Genomic DNA, 23103 nt, shown 5'->3' with positions numbered 1-23103 from the left:
CATTTTGTTTATATATGGCTAGACTATCCGATCCAGATAGAATTCTACCAACTGGCTGTTTACTTTAGCACAAACTAGCTGATCAGCAAAATTACCCCATTGGTCTGTGAATGGAAAGTTCGAAACCTAACTTCCAAACAGTGATTTTTAATATATGACCTTCCTGGAATCAAATACATAAGGTAATCTTTTTGAAGGCATTTTCTGGGAAAGTTGATCAACAAATTTTCCCGGTCTGTGAGAGATTCAAAACGTTTTTGTAAATCTCTTCTGACAAATTTTTCTGGCGATTTTGGTTTAGCAAATGGAAAAATAACTGGCAGTAGTTGTTAGTGGAACCAGTATATCGGGTTTTACTTGCAGTTCGTTCATATGTAGGCATGCCATAGTGGTATCAAAATTGGCCCACGGTACCATTACAATGAAGAGTCTGGTCGTATAATTTGTGGTGTTGTTTCTATATTGTCATAGTATGATATGACGAGGATGTTAGGCAGGAGCAGAATTTTAGATTTCTTGTATATAGTTGTGACAAACTAGCGAGCGAGAATATGTGCGATTCGTTGTTATCTGAACCCTCTATTTATTAACACCACACCACATCGTAGTTCAAGTTGTAAAGTTTTGCGAATGAAGAAGACCGGTGATAAGAGAGTTTCTCGAATAATAGATCCAATCTTGCTTGACTTTGAACTCGTCTGAGCTTAGGGGTGTCAAAATGCGACACGACCCGTCAACCCGACACGACCCAACACGAAAAAATCAGGTTCGGTTGGGGTTTTTCGGGTTGGGTTTGGGTTGGGTGGATTCGGGTTAGTGTCATGTTAGGCGGGNCGGGTTCGTGTTCGGGTTGGGGGTTTTCGGGTTGCTTCGGGTTCGGGTTGGGTTCGGGTTGGAAAAAAATTCGCGGGTTGACCCGAAACCCGACCCAATCCACCCGATTGACACCCCTATCTGAGCTCAATGTGGCCTCAGGAGTTTAACATTTTTATGAAAGTAAATTGTCTTATTGATTCTTTTTCCAAGATGATATGTTAGATATCATGTTGCAGTACTCTGTAAAATAACCTATTATTGAGAATGATTTGATGATCCTTTTTGTTTCTTTTGCTCCAATGCCAAATGTCATATTTTCGCGGTATTTTAAATCATCGTACCTACTCAAAATATAATTAAAAAAATATTCATCATTTGCATAACTTTAGACTTTTTACAAATTTAAAAGGACCGAGTCTTATATGGTAGTTGAAGACAGTTGCCAAACCTGCTTTGGAATTGAAATTTCAATTATGGCAAATGAGACTTATTTTACAACAAATATAAGAGTCAAAAGCATATGCATCGTCCCTTCACAAAGCGCCACAATATTAAATGAATTTTCTTATTAAATTATATATTGTTACAAATAAACCTACTTTCTATTTTAACGATATATGTACGACTTGAATCAATATGCTTCGTCCATTGCCACAATTTGCAAATTAAATAGTTAACAAATACCATCATGTTAAATATATATACTAATTCATTCTTTTTAACTGGCAAGATTTTAGTCTTTGATTAAGTTTTATAGACGAGTCTCGTCCTAAATTTAAAACTTTGATAATGTTTGAATTTTTATATGCTATTTATTTATTTTATATATTTCAAAAAAATTAGATTTTCTATTATGGGTTAGTAACATGTTATGCAAACATTTGTGGCCCAGAAGAATAAAAAAATATTTTTTTACGCAATAATACACATGATTAGGTACATCAATTTTTTATAATATGTATTATTTTATAATTATCGCCATCCAATAATATTTACAATATTTGTTTATATAAACACTCTATACATATCAACGATTATCAATATGTTACAGATAATAGACAAACGATGATACTTTATTGTTATTCTTGCTTTTGATATCAGATGTTAAAAGATGAAATGAGAACAAACATTATTTCGACATTCTCGATGTTGCGATTCTCTAGGTCTCTTGTGAGACGGATATCTGTGAGATGGATCGATTCGATCCATACTTATAGTAAAAAGTGATATTTTTGGACACCAATTTTTTCTTCCAACTTTGCTCTTATGTGATACCAATATTACAATTTTTTTTTTATTTCAACAAACACTTTTTTTTCAACCATTCAAATAACACTTTATTCATTCGATAATTTGTCAAATTTCACTTTAGTCTATCGAGAATTATAAAAAAGAATGTATATATATGTATGTATGTGTGTGTGTGTATGTACCCATGACACTGAATGTATTGCTTGGTAGCTATTGTTCATATGTGTAATGCTCTCGTCTACCTAACAGATGTATGATGAAGGATGAATTATGGTCACTCGTCCATCTATCATGATTGAATAAACGATCATAATTTATCAACTCAACATGTTTCATGATATATTTGAGCTTTTATATTTGTAGCTACGATGGAAGCATCGATAATGGTATCGTATCCGAAGTTAATGTTTGTTCTAGTGTCATTCCGATTCAACTACAAAAAAAATACACACAATAAGGAGGAATTGAAAAAACTTGTAGCTCTATAGTCTCTACCCAAAAAATAAAAAACTAACTTGTAGCTCCACTCAAGAAACCTTTTACTAATCTTTTTAATATTTGCTAATAATATTTTTTATTATTAAGTATATTCTGATGATTATATGAGAAAATTGTTGATTTACATCAAATATAAATATGACAAAAATTCATGTGAGACGAACTTCTAATCTAATCCGAAAAAATATTATTTTATGTTATAAATATTATTTTTCAGTTTAAACATGTATCGGATTGACACAAAAGACCTACTAAATAAATAGAAAATATTATGCATTTATTAAACAAAATGAGTTTAATAATTTCCGTCTCAATTACAATAATTGAGAATTGTAATAAAGAATCTTAAATTTAGAATAAAATATGTTAAAAAATTCTCCAAAAAAAAAAAAAAAGAACTCTGTAAAAAATTATCATAATTTCTCATTGGTAGCAGCAACAAATCCCGTCGTTTCTTATCATTCACGGAGTCTGAAAAGAAAATGACTCCTTACCTCTACCAATAGTCGTCGACATTTAAACCATTGAAAGGAGATTCACGTACAGTTTTCACCAACTGAAATTACGTGTAACCAACCACACGCATTAACTCTACTTGATGGTTTATGGAACAGGTGTCATCTGTCTTTTGCATAACGTAGGATTTAAGGTTGTGTCATTTATTAACGACGAAGACCACAAAAACGACAAAACCAATCATGTTACCAGGAAAATTCCTTCAAACTCTCACATGAATTAATCGTCAAACTCATACGTAACGACTCAGAATAGCTTCACTAGTTTATCTATTTTCTATACCATGCAAATGCTCTCTCGTTCAAAACCTTTATTCGAAAACTTTTGGATTATAGTTTTACTCCATTGTATAAAAAAATTATGTAAGAATATGATTACGGAGTGCTCATGAGCTACGTGGTAGACTCGGTTTTGTTCATGTTATCCACATTGACAATGTTCTTATCCACTCAATACATGACAGGTGTGCTGAGTGGAAAAATCATTGTCACTCAGTCAACCATTGTTATATATCAATGACTATGATTAATCCCTCAACAACCGTGTCATGTGCTGCGTAGATGAGGACACTATCTATATGAGTTGCATATATCAAGATGTATGGACCACCAGTGACTATGATTTATCAATCCATACACGTATCGCGTGCTAAGTAGATGAGAGCACTATGCATATGAGTAGCTTCTACCAAGATATATGGATCGATGAATATGATTCATCACTCAACACACATATCATGTGTCGAGTAGATAAGAGTACTACTATCCATATGAGTGACGTCTACCAAGCCGATTGGCTCTATATGCCCAAGTACTAAAAGAGAGATTCAGATTACTTACTAATTGGGAGAATTTTGCAAATGCACATCAAGTTGTAACGGATAGGGTACATAATTTGTCACACTTTTTAACATGCTCAGCAAGTTCTAGAAAATTACAAGAATGATTCCAAAAGGGAACTCAGATTTATGTAGCAATGATAAAGGCATGAACTTGTGAATTAGAATATCCGAATCACAATTAGAGAAGGAAACCAAAATATATTGCACCAACAAATTCACTTAAATTCTGAAACATAACATGATAAAATTCCTCAAAGCCCAACTTTAAGTAAGAGTCGAATTGCCTGATGTCCAAGCAATGTCTTTCAGCGCCGGTCTCAGCTCTTTACTGCAGAATTGATTGTATTCAAGAGTGTCGCCACTTGATTTTTTCACCTCCAGCACCAGAAAAGACGGCGCCACGGCGAAGAAGTCAGCATCTATTCCAAGTTTACCTTTTCTCCCGCATTCTAAACCCTGCAATCTAACAAAAGAATCGCTCTTTTTTATACTGAAATTCTTCATCTTGGCCACCTCCTCAAGCTTCGAAATCACACTGCTGGCAGGTTTTGCTGTGGCGAATCTCAATTCTTCTTTTTCGACCTTTTTCTTCTCCTCGAAGAGGGACGAAAGATCGAATCCTTCCGATAAGGAAATGATGTGGAAAGCATTCAAAGTCTCTGCTTCTTTCCCCATTCCAACATTTGCCTCATCTTCTGCTGTGAGTTCTTGCTCTTCTTTGGTCCTCAATCGCCGGAAATTCGATTTCTTGAACCAAGAACAGTCCATGATCTTCGCTATGGTTATCCTCGTACTGGGATTGGGATCCAGCATTTTCGTAATAAATTTGCGGGATTCTGGCGAAAACCAAGGTGAGCATTTGAAATCTCCCCTGTAAATCTTCCTGTACATGGCAACGATATTGTCATCCTGGAAAGGCAAATAACCAGCCAATAACGCAAATAGAATGACGCCGCAGGACCAAATATCGGCCTTCGCACCGTCGTACCCTTTCTTACCAATCACCTCAGGAGAAACATACGCAGGTGTGCCGCAAGTTGTGTGCAGCAATCCGTCCTGTCTGAGGTGGTCGGAAAACGCGCTGAGTCCAAAATCCGTGACCTTAAGATTCCCCACTTCATCTAGCAACAGATTCTCAGGCTTCAGATCACGGTGATACACGCCGCGGCTATGGCAGAAATCTACGGCGGAAATCAACTGCTGGAAGTAGTTCCGAGCCACCTCTTCACGAAGCTTTCCCTTAGAGATCTTCGCGAACAATTCACCTCCACGAACCAATTCCATGACGAAGTAAATCTTGGTCTTACTTGCCATCACTTCGTGAAGCTCGACTATGTTCGGATGCTTCATCATTTTCATTACAGAGATCTCACGCTTCACTTGCTCCATCATCCCAACCCGAATCACCTTCTCTTTGCCCACGATTTTGATGGCTAGGCTCTTCCCGGTCTTTAAATTCCGCGCGTGGTACACCTTAGCGAAAGTGCCGTGGCCCAAGAGCCTCCCCAGCTCATACTTTCCATGCAGCACCCCGCATTTTTCTTCAGATCCCATGGTAGCTCGATCCCTAAATTTGAACAGTTTTAGCAAAATATTACGTAAAAACTATTATAAACAGAGGCAAGGCTTAGCGGCTGAGGTTAACGCGGTGGTGCTGGAGGATTCAACCATCTTCCACGTGCTTCCGGTGGCAAGTACGGCCGCTGACGAGCGGTTTCTTGGCCTTTCTTCCGTCCAGTTGGAGGTTAGTAACCGGAGATCTTCTCATCTCTCCGCATTCCCTACACAGATTAATTGAAGAAATCTCAGGCCTTTTTTTTGTAGTCTGCAATCTCCTTGTTTCGCAGCGGAAGAAGGAATATATCAAACGTTTCGAGGGTATATTAGTCAATGTAATCGACGGCTGAGAATGTAGGTATCGATACACCTGTCGAAATCTGAAGGAGAGATGTGACTTGAGGGCTTTTAATTTTGAAATTTTGTTAACGAAGTTACATTATCACGGATTTGATATCGTACGGGTAGTTTTGTTTACACAAGGATGGGAGTATGGGACCATCAATTTAATTCAAATATATTTTTATTATTTAAAAAAATATAATTATATATTTATCTAATATTTTATCTTAATAATAATAATTTAAAATTCATATATCATTTGAAATTTATTATATTTTTATAATTAATGTATATATGAATAAATTAATATTTAATAATAAATTTAAAATTCATATATCATTTGAAATTTATTATATTTTTATAATTAATGTATATATAAATAAATTAAGATTTAAAATATAATATAATATTTAATTTTATATTAAACAATTTTTGTTACCCTACTATCTGATTATTGATAAAAATTTATGTGAGATGGTCTCACGAGTCGTATTTTGTGAGACGGATTTCTTATTTGGATCATCCGTGAAAAAATATGTTAAGAGTATAATTTTTTATTGTGAATATCGGTAGGGTTGACCTGTCTCACAGATAAAGATTCGTGAGATCGTATCACAAGAGACCTACTCCTAATTATTTAAATACATTTGTGTACGTGATCAGAAACTTCAAAAATTTTATTATGAATTTAAAGTTCCAATTATTGGTTTATATGCTTCCCTTTATGGTTCTATTGCAAGTTAATTTTTTTTTTACTACAATTGAAATTTTGATTGTAAAGTCTTTTTAAAATCATGGTTCCGAATTATGCTACAATTTGAACCAAGTAAATCGTGTTTGAAGTTAATCCGAACTCGAGATAATAGTAATTATGTTTTCAAGTTTCAATTGGCTAGCTGGACCTCCAAACTAGCAGAAAAATATTAACCTAATGCTTGAATACGTAATTAAGAGATCGGTTGGATTCGTTTACGTCCCAGTATATGAATGTGGGTAGAGGTTTTTTTTCCCAATTGGAATAGCTTTGCTTGAAGTGGTAAATTGGTTGCCGTACTCGATTATTGCTTCCATGGATCACATGATGGACGAGTATTTGATGAATTTCAGGTTAGGCACCAATTATTATTCCACCTTGGTTAAAACGGTTGGGAACTTGAATCAAATTTAGAGTTTGAATAAAAATTATGTCTCGTGAATGTGAGAGTATTTTTTGACTCTCCACATTTTGAGTTAGTTGTGACTCATTATTGTGGAAGTGTCTTTTGTCTTTCCACATTCTTGAATTAATTGAAGACTTTTGGTTTTTCATATTCTTGAGATAAAATTAATCTTGCATGACTCTTGGTATATATTTTGGGGCTTATAAATAGTGTGTTCCTTTCCTCATTTCAAATACATGAAAATCTTATCTCTTTCAAGCATTCTCTTGCATTTCATATTGTTAGCTTTCCATTTGGCCTCCGTTAAATCACGGTGATAAAGTGAAGGTACATTTTCAGTTCGTCATAGTATTGTCTCGTGCTAAGTCACTGCTGGTTGTTCCGTTTTATCCTGAGAAACAAAAATCCAAGACGATCCTCGAAGCGCATACAGGAGGGGACGAATCTGTTTTAAAGAGAATGTACTTCGTATAAGCCTCGATTTGGTTTACTTTAAGCTTTGTTCTACTATGTTTTCTTCATCATTTAGTTAACTTGTTTTTTTTTTTACGAAAGTTTACTATATTTTATCGTTCGCTACACTGTGCAACAAAAGCAAATTAATGAATCGGGCCATGTTACCTTTGTAGGCATTCCCGTGTGATTTGGATGTGTAGCGCCCAATTTATGTACCAATTATTACCACACACACAAATAAATATATACACACACACATATATACAATTATTACCACACACACAAATAAATATATATTATATATATATATATATTTGTATATATATACTTGAGATGTATTTATATTTAGATTTATGTGTATTTTCAAATAAATTTAAAAAGTTATTGAAAATACTTTTGAGAATATTTTTGAGTTGGTGGAGTACGCAAGCACTTGATCAATGGTGAGCAATTCGATGCCTCATATCAACATGTTATCGGATAAGTCTATCGCACAGGGTTTGTTAAATACGACTTACGTGATTGGATTGATTTGCAAGCTATTGCATTAACTCGGAGGTTTACCCAATGTACATCGAATAATAACGGCCGTGAGTTTCATCGTCATAAAAAGTATTGAAAAAGAAAATTTACAGTGAAATTTTTATTTTATTTTTATTTAATAAATGTTTTAATATGATTTTTTTTATTAGTTCATATATTTAATAATCAATATATATTAGTAAGAAAATAAAAAATAATAATAGAAATATACTTGAGACTGAGAAAGTATATATCATTGTACAAAGTTTGACGTTCTCATTAGAGATGTCAATGGGGTGGGTATGGCTAACCCGCCCCATGAAGAAAACTCGGACCCATTACCCGCCCCACCCCGATTAAATATGCTTCGAACCCTCCCCACCCCGTATACGAAATGGGGTCGGGTAGACCCGCCAGACCCATGAGACCTGAATTTTTTTTATATGAAAACAGTAATCTTCTTATCACATGATTGAATTATGAAACAAACAAGCCTCTAAATATAGCACAATAGAAAACTAATTCATATTTTCGACCACACTTAATAATAACAAACAAAGTATTTTCATAACATAATGAATTACATAAAAAAAGAGTTACTAGCTCTCCAAAAAAAAGTCTTGACATCCCCAAAAATAAGTCATAACAAAATTTAAACAGATCAATATAAAATCAGCGAGTAAGCATGATTTCAGACACATTCTTCAGGATCATCTTCTTCTTCATCAAGAATGGTGGGACAATTTGGTAATTACTTGAAGAATTACCTACAAAATTAAAGAGAGAAAGTACATTGAAAATATAAAACTGTAATTTAAAACCTTAAAAAAATGTAATTTAAAGAGAAAAAGTACAGTAACAAAATTAAAATGAAAGTATAATAACAAAATAACCTTCCACCTCAACTCACAACCATCTTCGTGAGCACATCAATGCCTTCAAAGTTGTTGGATTAAACCTACTACAATGAGGACCAACTATTCTTCCGCTATTGCAAAAGTAGATTCAGATGCAACAGTTGACACTGCCATTTTCCGTAAATTTGGATATTTGACCCCATTCGTCTTCCACCAACTAATAATATCAAAATGTTGAGTTCGTGGCAAGACAATTTCTTCCAAATACATATCCAACTCGGTTAGGGATTTTGACGCAGCTTGGCTTGAACTTGAAGCCACAAATTTATCATACATATCTAAAATATTAATATCAGATGCATCAATATTAGAAACAGACGAAGTCCCATTAATCCCTGAACCACCACTATTTTCCAATGATTTTTTTGTCTTGGATTGGTAATCTACCAATAAATCACAACAATTTTGTCGAACTTCATCAATTTTAGATTGTGATATTTCATCATAAATTAGGGGAAAATAAAATTCAACAAGCTTCATCTTATATCTAGGATCCAATACAGTAGCAACCCCATCATAATATAACAATTATCCCAATATTTATCAAATTTATCATTTATATCCACATATATGGGCGGGTATTATAGAACCCATGACCCGTCCCATACCCAGATGAGTCTGAAAAATTGGACCCGAAACTCACCCCATGACCTATTTAGTATGCCCAAACGAATCTGGGTAAAACCCGGACCCATTGACATCTCTAGTTCTCATATATAATTAAACTCAGATATATGCTACCGACTAAGTGGGCCGCACGTGGTGTCTGTGATATGATACATCAATTATATGATCTCGATTTTCGATTCAATTTTTGAAAAAAAAATTTATATTTTATATTAAAAGTATTATTTTTCATATTATTTATGGATCAAGTCAACTCATCTCACTGATATAGATCGATGAGATTGTCACAGAAGAGACCTACTATTGATTCAAACAATAACCAATTTTTTTGTATTTTAGTTCACATATTATTCTTCACTAATTATTACTTGGGGCATCACCATTATAGAATTTTTTTTTTGACGAAATATATATCATATTTTAATTAGGTCTATATGACTTTTTACAATTACATAAGATCTATGCATAAAAAAATTTCTACGACTTGATTCACTTTTAGGAGTCTTTCAACAAATGCTACGTGCTCGAAAAGCTCTCCAATTTGTCAGAATAAATTTTTTCAGCGCCAAACTCTGTCTTACTCAATTTTTTTTTTTCAAGACATGTCAATAATGTTTTATGTCTGACATATTGTTTGATATCGCCTCTTAAGCAAACATGTGGACGGGGATGATTATATTTTTTATCTTATAATTTGTATTTTTTTTATTTTTGTAATGCTAACAATGAATTTGATTTTTTTAATTATATAATTTGTATATTTTTTTTTATTTTTGGTCATGTTAAATGTGGATTTGCATTTTTAACCATGTAACTTATGTTTTTTTTTTTTCATTTTTGTGCGTGGACGTGTACGTTGACATGAATTTTTAGACGAAAACTTCAACATGTGTCGTTCTTTTATTAGAATATTATTTCAAAAGAAAGTCGACGGACTCCGGTTTAAAAAAAAAAAGATAAAAATAAAATACACATGCAAGTTACAAAACAAAAAATACAAATTCCTACTATCAAGATCAAAATTTTAAATAAAACATTAAGATCAAAAAAAGTAATGAAAGAAAGATATTTACAACGTCTCTATTAAACGAGGAAAAAAAATAAATTAGTAAATAATTTTTATTTTTATCAAAAACATAAATTTGAAAGGTATATCACAAACATTCCGTACACCACCTACCAAAAAATAATTAATGCGGGCCCCATTGCTGACCAATGACAACCGGCAATTGGAAATGGCTATGGCCCACCGAAACCACAACTTTGTTAACCGAAGCGAGTGTAACCTTCATCACATGCAGCCTCGTTACTGGATTGGTGTATGATCATCCACCGGATGTATTTCAACTGGTCATTCGGATTAGAGGTGGTCGATACGATATATCGTATCGAAATTTCGGATACCGTATATCATATTGAAAATATCGGTATGAAAAAAATGATACCGTTATCTTATCGACTTTTCGGTATACGGTAAAATATCGTTATAACGAAAATATATATACAAAATTCATTCTCTTGTAATTTCAAGGCCAATTACCAATACTTAACAAATCCTTCAAGACGGTCAAAGATATCAGGAAAGATATATAAAAAACAAATCTATAAAGACAATAAATATCAACCGCAACATATGTCTGGAGATCTAAGACATCAATAAACTTCAACCGCAGCATGTGCGACTTCTTCATCCGCTATCTTTGCAACAATGTCTGAGGTCCTGTGATTCTGAAGCCTGTCAGCTTTTCAACAAGTCGAGGATCGCATCCAATCCTCTAACTAGCTGTAAGGTCAGGCTATAAAGATAAGACTTCTCAACAGTTTAAATTCTCAACTATGAGTGGAGTTGTTTTACTGAACTTTGATTTGGACTATTCCAACATGATGAGTCGAAACATAAGTTAAATTCTTTATTTTGGTACAGTATCGATATATATCGTTTTATACCAAAAAAATATATTTTTAAATTTATATATATTATTTCGGTATTTCGATATATACCGAAAATTTCGATATCGGTACCATACTGTACCGAAAATTTCGGCATACCAAAAATTTCGATAAATTCGGTATTTTTCGGTACGGTAACCTTGGTATGCCGAAAATTCGGTATTTTTTTACCCCTAATCCGGTTATGAAAATCGTCCGGTGCAGCATAGATTTAACCGATTTTGTGTTTCGTCGCAATTTCTCACCGACTGAAAAATAACGATGACCTATCTGAAATGTCAAAATATTGATATTTGATTTACATATTTGCTATTTTTTCGAAGTTGTAGATATTCATATGTATCTAAACCGAAGAAATCGAAAAAGTAATCAACAATTATATTAGCACCTCAGATGCCATTCTAAGCTAGGATTTAATGGTCAGCTACATTAAAAATATAATACAACTCAGTGATTTTTGCTTACGTTGGGAATATAGAAAGAGTCAAATTGTTGATTTGGAAAAAAAAAATATAGTATATCAATAGGTTATGAAGATTTATTGTCAGAAAAGAAGCAGAATGGAGAAAGAGTAGGTCTCACAAATCTTTATCTGTGAGACGGATCAACCCTACCGATATTCACAAGAAAAAANACAAATCTTTATCTGTGAGACGGGTCAACCCTACCGATATTCACAAGAAAAAGTAATAGCATAAAAAGTAATATTTTTTCATGGATGACCCAAATAAGAGATCCGTCTTACAAAATACAATCCGTGAGACCGTCTCACACAAGTTTTTGTCATGGAGAAAAGTTTTATGTTTTTCTTAATTGAATGAGTGATTCTAATGACGTTCAAATTTCAGAAACATTCTTTATTAAATATTTTTGAATAAAAAATTTAGAAAATTAATAATTTAATTTGAATATACAAAAGTTTGATATCCATGATCCTACCTTTTTTTTAATGAATAAATCAATTAAAAAAGTAAATAAGTTTGTATAAGTAAGTTGGGTTTCCCCTGGAGATGACAAAAAAAACCGAAACCCTGGAGATGACAAAAAAAACCTAACACAAGAAGCGAGGGGGGTGGGGGGGCACATACTCATGTACCATCACATGCTAATAAAACAACACAAATAACAACAAAAAACCACATGAGCTAGTTATACATTGCAAAATAAATATCTTGATTTTCTCTTCACAAAACCACATATAATGAGACATATATATTATTTGGATCATCTATTAAAAAATATTATTGTCAAATACTCTTTTAATTGTAAATATGGGTAAGGTTGTCTCGTTTCACAAATAAATATTCGTTAAACCGTTCACAAATGACATGCTCTTATTTATTAATTGTGAGGAGCATAGAGTAACTAACTTTGATATTATTATATGTTTTTTAATAAACCAAAAATAAGTATTTTTCCAAAATATAAAAAAACAGTAGCTAATAAACAAGTCATAAATCATATTTAAGTGAAATTAAATCTTATCTATATATATATCATAACCTAATAATATTTTTTATATTTATCTCTATTTTTGAATTTTTTATAATTATATTATAATTATTATAATAAAATAATTTTTAAAATTTAAAATTTTAATATAATATCTAAATATTCACAAAAAAATTTATTTAACACCAAATGTCACTAGTATATTAATTTTTTTTTTTGATATCGTAATTTAAGGGGTGGGGAAGCACTAGTATATTATTAAGATAGATAGTTTAGATCAACTTGTTAGAGTAGCAGCTCAGCGAGTCAATTTGTGACTTGAGCTTTATTGACTCTGATGTAAAAACAATCTTTATTTGAATAATATTTTATTGTTTTATCCAATTATGTCGCAATAATAATGCTTAAAAAAATGTGTGGTTACTTTATTTTAAAAAAAATGTGTGGTTACTTTAAAAATAACCACTCATTCATACACACGAGTGGTTATTTGATGATGCACTGAACAACCATTCATCGGACTGTCCAGTTGTTATCAATTATTGAGTGGAATAATCCATATTTATTGTTGTACACTAATAGTCATTTGACCCGAGAGATCATAGAGACTCTATGTAATAGCACGCACTTTGATCAGTTTATTGACTCCATTGAGGGTCATCAGGCATCGAGGTTGGGTGTAGTTTCAAAATACATAGGAGCAAATGCATTGTAGTCGGGGATTCACTGTTTGTCTACGGGTGAAAATATCCTATATGATCTAATGAGTTAATAGTGCAAGGAATCTCTGGTCAGAGTAAGACAATTGCATTTTGAAAAGATGTTTCCTCAGTTGCACATACCATGTAACTATTATCAATCAAAGATATTGCACATCATTATCGAATTCATTTGCAACTCTCGATAAACCAATTGTTGCAGATTCGATCGGAATATATGAGTTGAAGGGACCATACGCTAAACATAACTTAAAGTTCTTGCTGGAACTATTAGTAATACCTAGGGGATCATGAGTTGATACTATTAGACGCTCTTACCATGATCTGATGGATGCAATCAGACTTGAGTTCTGACATTCCTGGTCAATGTGTTAATAAAAAGAAAGAGACTAATTAGAGTAAGTGCGAATAAAAATAAATGTTATTCAGAATTACATGAAGTCGTGAATCCACAATTAGCTCTATCTCTAAACCAATGAAGATAACATAAGTATCATATGTGTTCCCATTGAGATAGTCAAATTCAAAATGTTGAATTTGTCTAATGTAGTTTGATGGAGAACAAACAGATTGGTTATAAAAAAGCTTATTAGGTAATTTCATATGATGGAATATATAGAAGATAGCTTAATTGTTAATTAAATGAGGAGAGTGGATCTGTATATTTTGGTAAAGCAGTTCACAAAATTGAAAGTTGTCAAAAATGGATCATTATAAATTTTGATCTTTAACATTTTTAATTTTTATATATAAACAAGATATGTATCATCGGTATATCGATGTTGTTTGATCGTTGATCATGGTTATGATGAGTTCACACTTATTTATTTAATAAATTTAAAAGCTACTAATTAAATAATAGACAATGTAGTGATGACTACTATATGTACATGATTCTCATGGAATATTTTAGAATATTTTAGAGGGCTCTAGAATTAGTTAATTAATTGATTAACAATTAATTAAAAAATTAAATAATGGTTCCTTAATTTTACATATATGTCTATACATGTACATATGTGTATACATACATACATACATATTATATATATATATACATACATATTATATATATATATATACACACATATATATATATATATATATAATATAATATAATATATTTGCATTATTAAGAGTTGACTTTGCATGATATATACAACATGATAAATTAATTAATGAAAATATGAATTATAATGTGATTATGTTTATTAATCTTAATATGAGCTGGATTGATGTGATCAGGAATCAAAACTTATAAATATTTCATTGAAAGTCATATGAAATAACAAATTTTATGGAAAATTTTGTCCCCTCTCTCCTCAAAAATTCGGCTGCCCCATTTTCACAAGAAAAATTCACGACCACTTCCACAGCCATATCGCTTCCGGATTTCTGGAATTCAGGCGATCCAATCTCTATGCAAAGTTCGTTTAGATCTCTAGTGCGGTCTAAGCGAAAAATTCAGTCTCTGGTCATGGACTTGATTAGGCGATCAAAAGAAGAAGAGCTGTCTGTAGAGAATTACAAGAAGCGCTATATCCGCTTAAAAACCGAAATTGTCGGGGTCATCGTTAAATACACAAAGATAAATAGATCTAAACACCCTATGAATGTTTTAAAACATACGACGCTCAACGAATGTTTCGAATGTCAAAACTAAAAATTTTAAACTTTCGTTGCACCTTGAATGTGGGAAAACGTTACCCCACACAACTAACTTTAGTGTTGTCATTGTATTGTTTTTTTAATTCACAAGTATCTCTCTTTTCAAATTATAAAACACTAATTTCTGTTTAATAAATTAACCTATATATTTTAGTTAGTTTGTATTTTTTTTTATCCTTATCTATAATTTTTAATTGTTAAATCACATTGCCCATATCATAAAATTATGATAAAATAACGATTTTAAAGTCATAAAATTTAGTATAATATTTAGATATTCATAAAAAAAATTATTTAACACAAAATTTTTAATATGTATTAATTCATATAGTGTAGTATATAGAAAAACTGAAATATGACAATTAATAATTGGAAAAAAAAGTGGAAAAAACAAGATTGTATATAATTATATATTTCCACCGTTAAATCACAAAGTTGCAAAGAATTTAAAGCAATGAGTACGTGGAAGATATTCCTTTTAAAACCCGACCAATGATCAGGCTCCTTAGTTGTTTCACCAATGATTCCACTAATTTAATGAAAAGAAATGAGTTAATTATGTACCTTGCAATCAAGTTCCTAACTAAATATTCCACAATAATTACATTTTTTATATTGAATTATTTGAAGACAACTTTGTCTAAATTGTAATCAGCAAGAAATTATTCCCTTTTCTTCTGGAGTCCCAACACTAAAATCATCATACGGGCAGGAACCTTTAGTTGATGTCTCTTTTGTCAAACGTAAGTTTTGTCGAAACCTAGCTAGTGGAATTGTATTCCCCACCACGTTGTGCCATCTATCATACCCTACATTTTGTTAATATTGAGATACTTTTGCATGTTTTTCTATTTATGATTTTGTTTATCTGTTTCGTTAAATTTCAATTTTAATTTGTATCTTTCTTTTTCTATAATTTTGGTATTTTTTTATGTGATGTCGTTGGGATGCTGACATGACATTCACGCAGAGGCACCCTTAGACTAGGGTAGGCTCCAGGCCGACCTATTTTTTTTTTTCAAAAAGTTAGTATTTTTAAATTTTGAAATTTTAAATTTTCTACAGCCCATATAAAAATAGAACAAATTTTTTATCAGTTTTATTTTTTTATTTTTTTAGTCTCGTGTTTAAATATTAAAAATAAAACAACTCTCACAGATCATAATTCATTACTGTGTATTGATTTGTTTATTGTCGTATGTTATGAAATTATGCAACTTTGACATAAAAATTCAACCACTCAAAAATTATATTGAATATTTAGTTGTGATTATTCGAGTTGCAATAATATTGTCTTATGATGTATATGAATTTTGGAGTTTGAATTTTTACCCTAAAAATCTATTGTTGCATATTTTTGAGATAATAATCAGTTGGTTGAAATGTTTGATGATTATCGATGTGCAGTTATTTTTTTGTGATTTTTCTATTTATATTAAACGAAAATTGTATTAGTACGAAATTTGAAAAATAATTCTTTGTTGTAAAATTTTGAGAATATTGAATTTTTCTAGTTAAGTAACTCAAGGAATAAAGAAAATAAAATTGTCAAGTTATTTTTAAACTAAAAGAGCATATATTAACAAATAATGGGTAAACATCAATTACGATCTATGAATGAACAAAATAATGTTTCAACCAAAATAACAGATCGAAATGAATTAATTTGAAAATTCGGTTCAGTGTTGAGGTGCAATAATTCTCCCTACTAGGTAGAGCGATCGAACCATGGTGCTATGTGATTTAAAATATTTGAGTTGCACCATTACCACAAGCTATATCTTTTGGTAAAGTGACAAATGTTTGATCCTATATTCGGTTTATTCGGAAGTTCAGTTTAAAATTTTTAAAATATAAGTTAGTTCGGTTCGATTTCAGTTTTTAATATAAAACTTCGGTTAACTTAACAAACTAAACTTTTATAAATAAAATTGATATTATTAAATTTCCTAAGAAAGTTTATAAGGATATAAATATTATAATTTCTAATAAAATTTATTAGACAATAGTACTATACTTAAAAATAATTTTTAAATAAATAAAATTTAAATTTATTTAATCTAATTTTTATATTGCACTTTTTTTTATTTAAAATATGATTATTTTAAAAAAATTATAAAATTTCGGTTAATTATGTTACTGACCGAAAAATCGATTTTTTCGATTTGGTTTGTTAGGTTTTCATAGTAAAGTTCGGTCGGTTCGGTTTGTCGAAAAAAAGTTCGGTTAATTCGATTTTAGAAAATTCGGTTCGATTTTAACTGAACCTATCACTGTCTAACACAAGATAGAGCCAGCTCCAGGTACTTATGAATCTTGGCTCCGCCCCTGCACTCACGTATGCAGTTTCACATCAGTGTTCTTGATGAAAAATGACTAAAATTATAAAAAATTGAAATATATAAGACTAAGACTGAAGTTTGACAAAATAAAAAATAAAAATTTCGAACAACAAAACATACATAACCAGTATTAAAGTAATAGGGAGACATTGGAGGTGTTTCATATTCATCCTTCTAGTTTCTAGAGTTCATATGAAAGACCTATATGAGTTATTTTCGGTTGTTTGTTTTTAATATATAGAAGATTATGAAGCAAATATATTTAGTATCATTAAAAAAATAGTGTGGTGAATAATGGTCAGAGTTTGCCCCATTTGGAGTTAGTCTTCTCGTACTCAAAATCACTGTCAAAGGACAAGAAATCTAAATGTTAAAATTTTATTACATCGTATGAAGAGAGAATTCTAGGTGTAACATAAACTTTCTCCATTAATAACCACGACTTGATCGTGGTTCGTAACACACAGGCCACCAGGCCCGGACTTGAGCATAATCAAAACAAGCTATTGATTCAGGGCAAATATATATATATATTTAGTCTTTGTGCCCAAAAAATTTAGATTAATCCCACTAAAACCTTATTCTATTTGTTGTTTTTTTTTAAACCTAAGACCAAATCTTATTCGAAAATTTCAATTGTCTATTTCAAATTTCAACACTCAAATTTCTTACCTGATTTGCACTTTACAGCTGCCGATTTCAATAATTTTGTTTGATTCAGCATTCAAGTTTCAGGATATAAACTCTTCGTCAGAAAAATTGATAGCACATTTTGCTCAATTTTTGTATTTCATTTATATTTTGTAGGTGATAATAGGGGTGACTAATCAAATATTGGTCAATAAATTAATTAAACAAGTAATATAATCTCTTGCTTATAACGAGATGTCTAAGTTGATGGAGTACGTGTACTTGTGCACCAACATCTTTTTAAACGATATTATCACACAAAACTTCTAGTGTAGCTTATCTGGTTGACGTGGTTTGCGGGTACTACGTTCAGCCCATCATATTATACACTAGGAAATTGTGTTGATTTAATTACCTAGAGACAAGCTACAACGGTTATTTCTGGAATTTCATCTTGTTACACCAAAAACAATTTTGATGTAAACTAAGTCTCGTATTCCAAATATTGAACGAAAATGAAATGAATCAAAACGTCATATCAGCAAACCACCGGCAGAATCTTTCAACAAAAACGATATCTTTGGTAGGCGGCGGCGTTGGGGTAGTTCAATGTGGCTCATCCGACACCGAAATCGACAGATAACAAGATAATACATACAGCTTCAAAGTTTTTTCCATGCATACTAGTATATCCTTTGAAGTTTACACGAACGTCCTCTATCGACGGGTTTAGAATATTATTTGATCAAAGAGTCACCGAGCTTTGCAAATGAAAATCATTTAGGACCGTGAATCTGTTTTCACATTGAACATAACAGAGACGTAGGCACCAAGGCTTGTGTGATGTCTAAAAATACGGAAGACATAATTTAGCAACGGAAACAAGTGAAATTTTTAGATATTTCCATGCAAAGTCTTTCTGAATATCACACCATAAAATTGAACTAGTGGGCATTAGAAAGTTCTGAATGCTCTATGTTTATTCTTGATGGACCAGTCCCCTCACATACTGGTGTAAAACAACCAAGCAATAAAGAATATAATGTTCATAATAAGTTCATGCAAGCAACCTGCATTCCGTGCAGACGTTTCATGTACTGATTCTGTAACATGACTAAGAGCTAATCTCCCAGGTAATACCTAACTCAAGCAACAGTGAATTATGAGGCAGAGGCAATCCTAGCAGAGAGAATGCAGAGGCAGCTCACTCAAAGATAAAAATAAATTCAAATTTCTCTGGAAAATTTGGACCTAAGAATGAACGAAAAAGATTGCATTTCCATCTTGATCGCAATAGAACTGCTTTTATCAAATATATGTTAGAAAAAATCAACCATGCAATCTAGGCTAGAATAAAGTCATAAATATAACAAAAACAATTAGCAAAAGCCATGGTCTTGTGTATAATGCATTGTGCCAAAATCTAGCTAATTCTCCAGAGTAATATGTGACTTAGTTTAAAAAAAGGTTTCACCAACGGAAATCCAAATAAAACACACAATTTATCATTCCATGACAACTGTATTTTCAAGAGTTTTGCAGATATTGCAAGGACGAGCAACATACTTAATTCTTGGGACCAATGTCTTTCAGGGCACAGATCTGCTCTTCTCCCATTGCCGACATTACAGACACCACGAGGTCCTTTCCTTCCTCGAACCCACTTTTAATCTGCAAAAACATAACCCAAAAATTAGAAACTTGTACATAAAAGTTGTGCTGCAGTTGCAGTTTATTCCATAACCAAAGAAAGAGCTTACTAACTATACTATGCTCACCTGGCCAAGAAGATTTTCATCTGTAGGAAGCTTCAAATCATCTTTGGTGTTACCAGTTTCAGTCAGAAGGGAGACCTACAGCAAACAGAGATTCGATTGGAAAAGTTCATAACATGGCTAAAAAAGGCAAAGCTTGAAAAATTATTAAAAATATTCGATCTTTTTCAAAAATACTACTATTATATCATAATCTTAAACTTCAAAAACATTTTCAGAAAACAAACTCCAAAACACCAAAAATAAAACCAAACGCTGCCTTTATTTTCATCTACTTTCTATCTCTCCAACATAGTCACGAGTCATTGCTTCAAAATTTCAAATTTAATTTTTTTATCTCTATCCAAAACTACTCTATAATTCTACTACAAGTTAACTCAATCACATTTTAAAATTTTAAACTGCCTCATATATTATTAGAAACACTAAATATATTTAAAGTAACAACAACATTGGAACAAATTCTTACAAGACATGGAATCTACAGTGAAAATTCTCTTTTTCAGAACATAAAACAAAACATATATTACATTCTATAACAAAATCTTACAAATGAATTTCACCATAACCAAGAAAATACCAAATTGTTTTTGTATGCAGATACAATTATTTAAAGTGACAACGTCATCAGAACAAATTCTTCAAAATATTACAGTTGTTATGGAACAAAGAAGCATTCAACTGTGAAAATTAATAATAAAAACACTAATTGCATAATAAAAGGTAACTTACAAAACCATCTTCAGATATGTCAATCAGCTGATAATCAGTACGATTAACATGAGGCACCTATGATAACATTGCCAAACAACATTAGCCATACCTTGTTTATAAGTGAATACAAAAATGGCAGGTGCTTTTAAAAAAAATTGGGCGATGAATTGACAAGAAGAGAATGTGGCGTGTTACATCACAGTTGTGAGAAGATGGAACAATATCTTCAAGCTTCTTCCCGTTGAATATGTCTATGGCCACGAAGTGGCACTTGGCATGCCCATGCTTGCCAGTTTTTGAGGTGGAGACTTCAACAACCTATTCAAGCACAAAGGACAATAGTAACATGAAAATAACAAGGTATTCTGAGAAAACTGATCCAGCAAAAGGACAAGTTCAAGGGAAATCAACCAGCTGGTTTTTAAAAAATAATGTAGAAGGATGACAAAAATTCAAAAAACAAGCAATATGCTGCAATTCATAATTATACGGCCATAAGCTAGAAATTGTAAAATTTACTTAAGATTCAAAAGGTGACATATCTGTTCAAATGTAAAAATCAAGTAGATGACATCTATCACAGGAAAACTTTGTTATAAAAGATGTATTTCACTTAAGGTCCTATAAACTAACTTTCTCCACGTGTATATCGTTTTTTTGGGACTCGGATCTCACAAAACAATGTAAATGAACAACACAAATGAAATGATATTTTTCTGATCATAATACAGTAATACACTGTATTCAAATAATTATCTATAAAACTCACACCATGTTTTTCCTACATCACTGGATGAATATATCAAGTTAATTTTAAGGTTTCTATTTCCGCGTGATGACTTTTCAAGACCATTTATGTATTGAGTGATTTGTCAATCGAAGTTATCAAACAAATTATTTTTCATTATCATTTTCCAATTGAAGGTGATTCCATGATGGCCAGTGAGCAGCAAATTTTTCTTAAGTCATTTGAGTTCCAACTTATGAATGCTAACGGGCCAAACACACCAGTGTACATAAGGTAACATTCCCCAGCCAAAAGTGTGATGACTGATAAGACAAGGTAGTACTAATTTTCCAATCTAGTAAATTTGAAAGAAAAAATTGGTCCTATAATTATACATATGGGAATCCAAGGGAAGATTCCTCATGCTACATTGAGACATAGTACACATGCACACAGAAAAGGGTTCAAATAGAAGAATAAGATGCTTGAAAGAAAAACTATATCAGACATAGATAGAGAGGTTGGAATTTCTCGAACGAACCGCACTCCTTCGTTTACGTCAGGAGTCCATAGAATCCTATCCAAGTACACAAGAGCATCTCTGGACTAGAATGAACGATTTCAAAGACTTTATAAGGACAAAAAATAACTTATTGCTATGTTTTGGTAGCCACCCATATAGTATCCATCAACACGATTTGTGAAAAGCTAAATAAGAAAGAATCAGACAACTATATGAGGTTGTGTGCACGTGTATAACTGCTTATAAATTAACGTTTGAGGGATTCCTGATCCTCATGCGATTCGATATTAAAGTATTATGTTTTCATATTAGGCTGCCAAGCACAAAGAAGAAATGAGTTTCTACACAAGCTACAGAGGAATTTAGCCAATAGAAATTAGCAGATGTACTTGGGGGCCAAACAATAAAAAATTTAACAAAAAATTTGAACTTTTTTCGACAAAGGACAAATTGTCTGCTTCTCCTGTTTGTGGGAGATGGTAAATATGTGAGTCGCAAATGAAACAAAATATAAAAAAAATAATCCAAAGACCCTGCCTCACCAGAAACTAAGGGGGAAAAAGCTGCCAATTCAACGTAAACAATAAATTGACAAATTACGAATCAAAAACACAAATAGATTCAAACAAGACAATAGACAAAACAGATGGAAAGCAAAAATCTAACCACAATCACAACTAATAAAACTGAAAAACGTATATCTTTCCTATCAGAAGCCTTAAAGATCTGAAGAAATCTACACAAACCCATTTCAAAATCTTAGGATAAAATCCGTAAACAATCGAAAATCATTTAATATCTGCGTCCAATCCATCAAAAACAGAAAACTGAAGAAGAAGGGAGCATCTGACCTTGCAAGGCCTGGATTTGATGACTATGTAGCCATTCTTGCGGATAGTCCCAGCTTGCTGAGGGTAAGTTTTGGAGGCACCTGCGTCCGCCTTCGACTCGAAGTGATGCTCCTCGTCCGACATCTCTTCTCCTGTCGTGTCAGCAAAGAATATTGGACGATATCTTTAATAAATAGATTTATTTTATTTTTCTTTAGAAAAATTTCGAATGTTTTCTACTTTTCCTTTTCTAAAAAAATACATATTATA

General features: G+C 32.0%; 2 protein-coding genes across 6 annotated transcripts; both read right to left on the bottom strand.

The window, feature by feature from the left end:
• Positions 1 to 4023: 4023 nt before the first annotated feature.
• LOC140983909 (CBL-interacting serine/threonine-protein kinase 6-like) lies at positions 4024 to 5777 on the bottom strand. The gene has a single exon (XM_073451067.1). The coding sequence runs from the start codon at positions 5474 to 5476 to the stop codon at positions 4187 to 4189; it is 1290 nt and encodes a 429-aa protein (XP_073307168.1). The 5' UTR covers positions 5477 to 5777; the 3' UTR covers positions 4024 to 4186.
• A 12743-nt stretch (positions 5778 to 18520) lies between these two features.
• LOC140983883 (eukaryotic translation initiation factor 5A) lies at positions 18521 to 23044 on the bottom strand. 5 transcript variants are annotated; one of them, XR_012176523.1, is made up of 7 exons: positions 22855 to 23044; positions 20949 to 21071; positions 20772 to 20828; positions 20043 to 20117; positions 19831 to 19935; positions 19197 to 19443; positions 18521 to 19111 (listed from the first exon to the last, which is right to left on the bottom strand). XR_012176523.1 is itself a non-coding variant. In XM_073451054.1 (6 exons), exons 1-5 carry the CDS (start codon positions 22975 to 22977, stop codon positions 19831 to 19833), a joined length of 483 nt encoding a protein of 160 aa, XP_073307155.1. In that variant the 5' UTR covers positions 22978 to 23044; the 3' UTR covers positions 18521 to 19111. The 5 variants fall into 5 exon arrangements, 4 of the variants coding, with proteins under 4 accessions (XP_073307155.1, XP_073307161.1, XP_073307150.1 ...); XM_073451054.1 differs by lacking the exon at positions 19197 to 19443; XM_073451060.1 differs by lacking the exon at positions 19197 to 19443 and having other exon boundaries at positions 18521 to 19058.
• Between the last annotated feature and the right edge of the window lie 59 nt (positions 23045 to 23103).

Source organism: Primulina huaijiensis, chromosome 1, assembly GCF_012295235.1.
Source record: "Primulina huaijiensis isolate GDHJ02 chromosome 1, ASM1229523v2, whole genome shotgun sequence".
Taxonomy (NCBI): Eukaryota; Viridiplantae; Streptophyta; class Magnoliopsida; order Lamiales; family Gesneriaceae; genus Primulina; species Primulina huaijiensis.
This window is presented reverse-complemented; position numbering and strand designations above follow the sequence as displayed.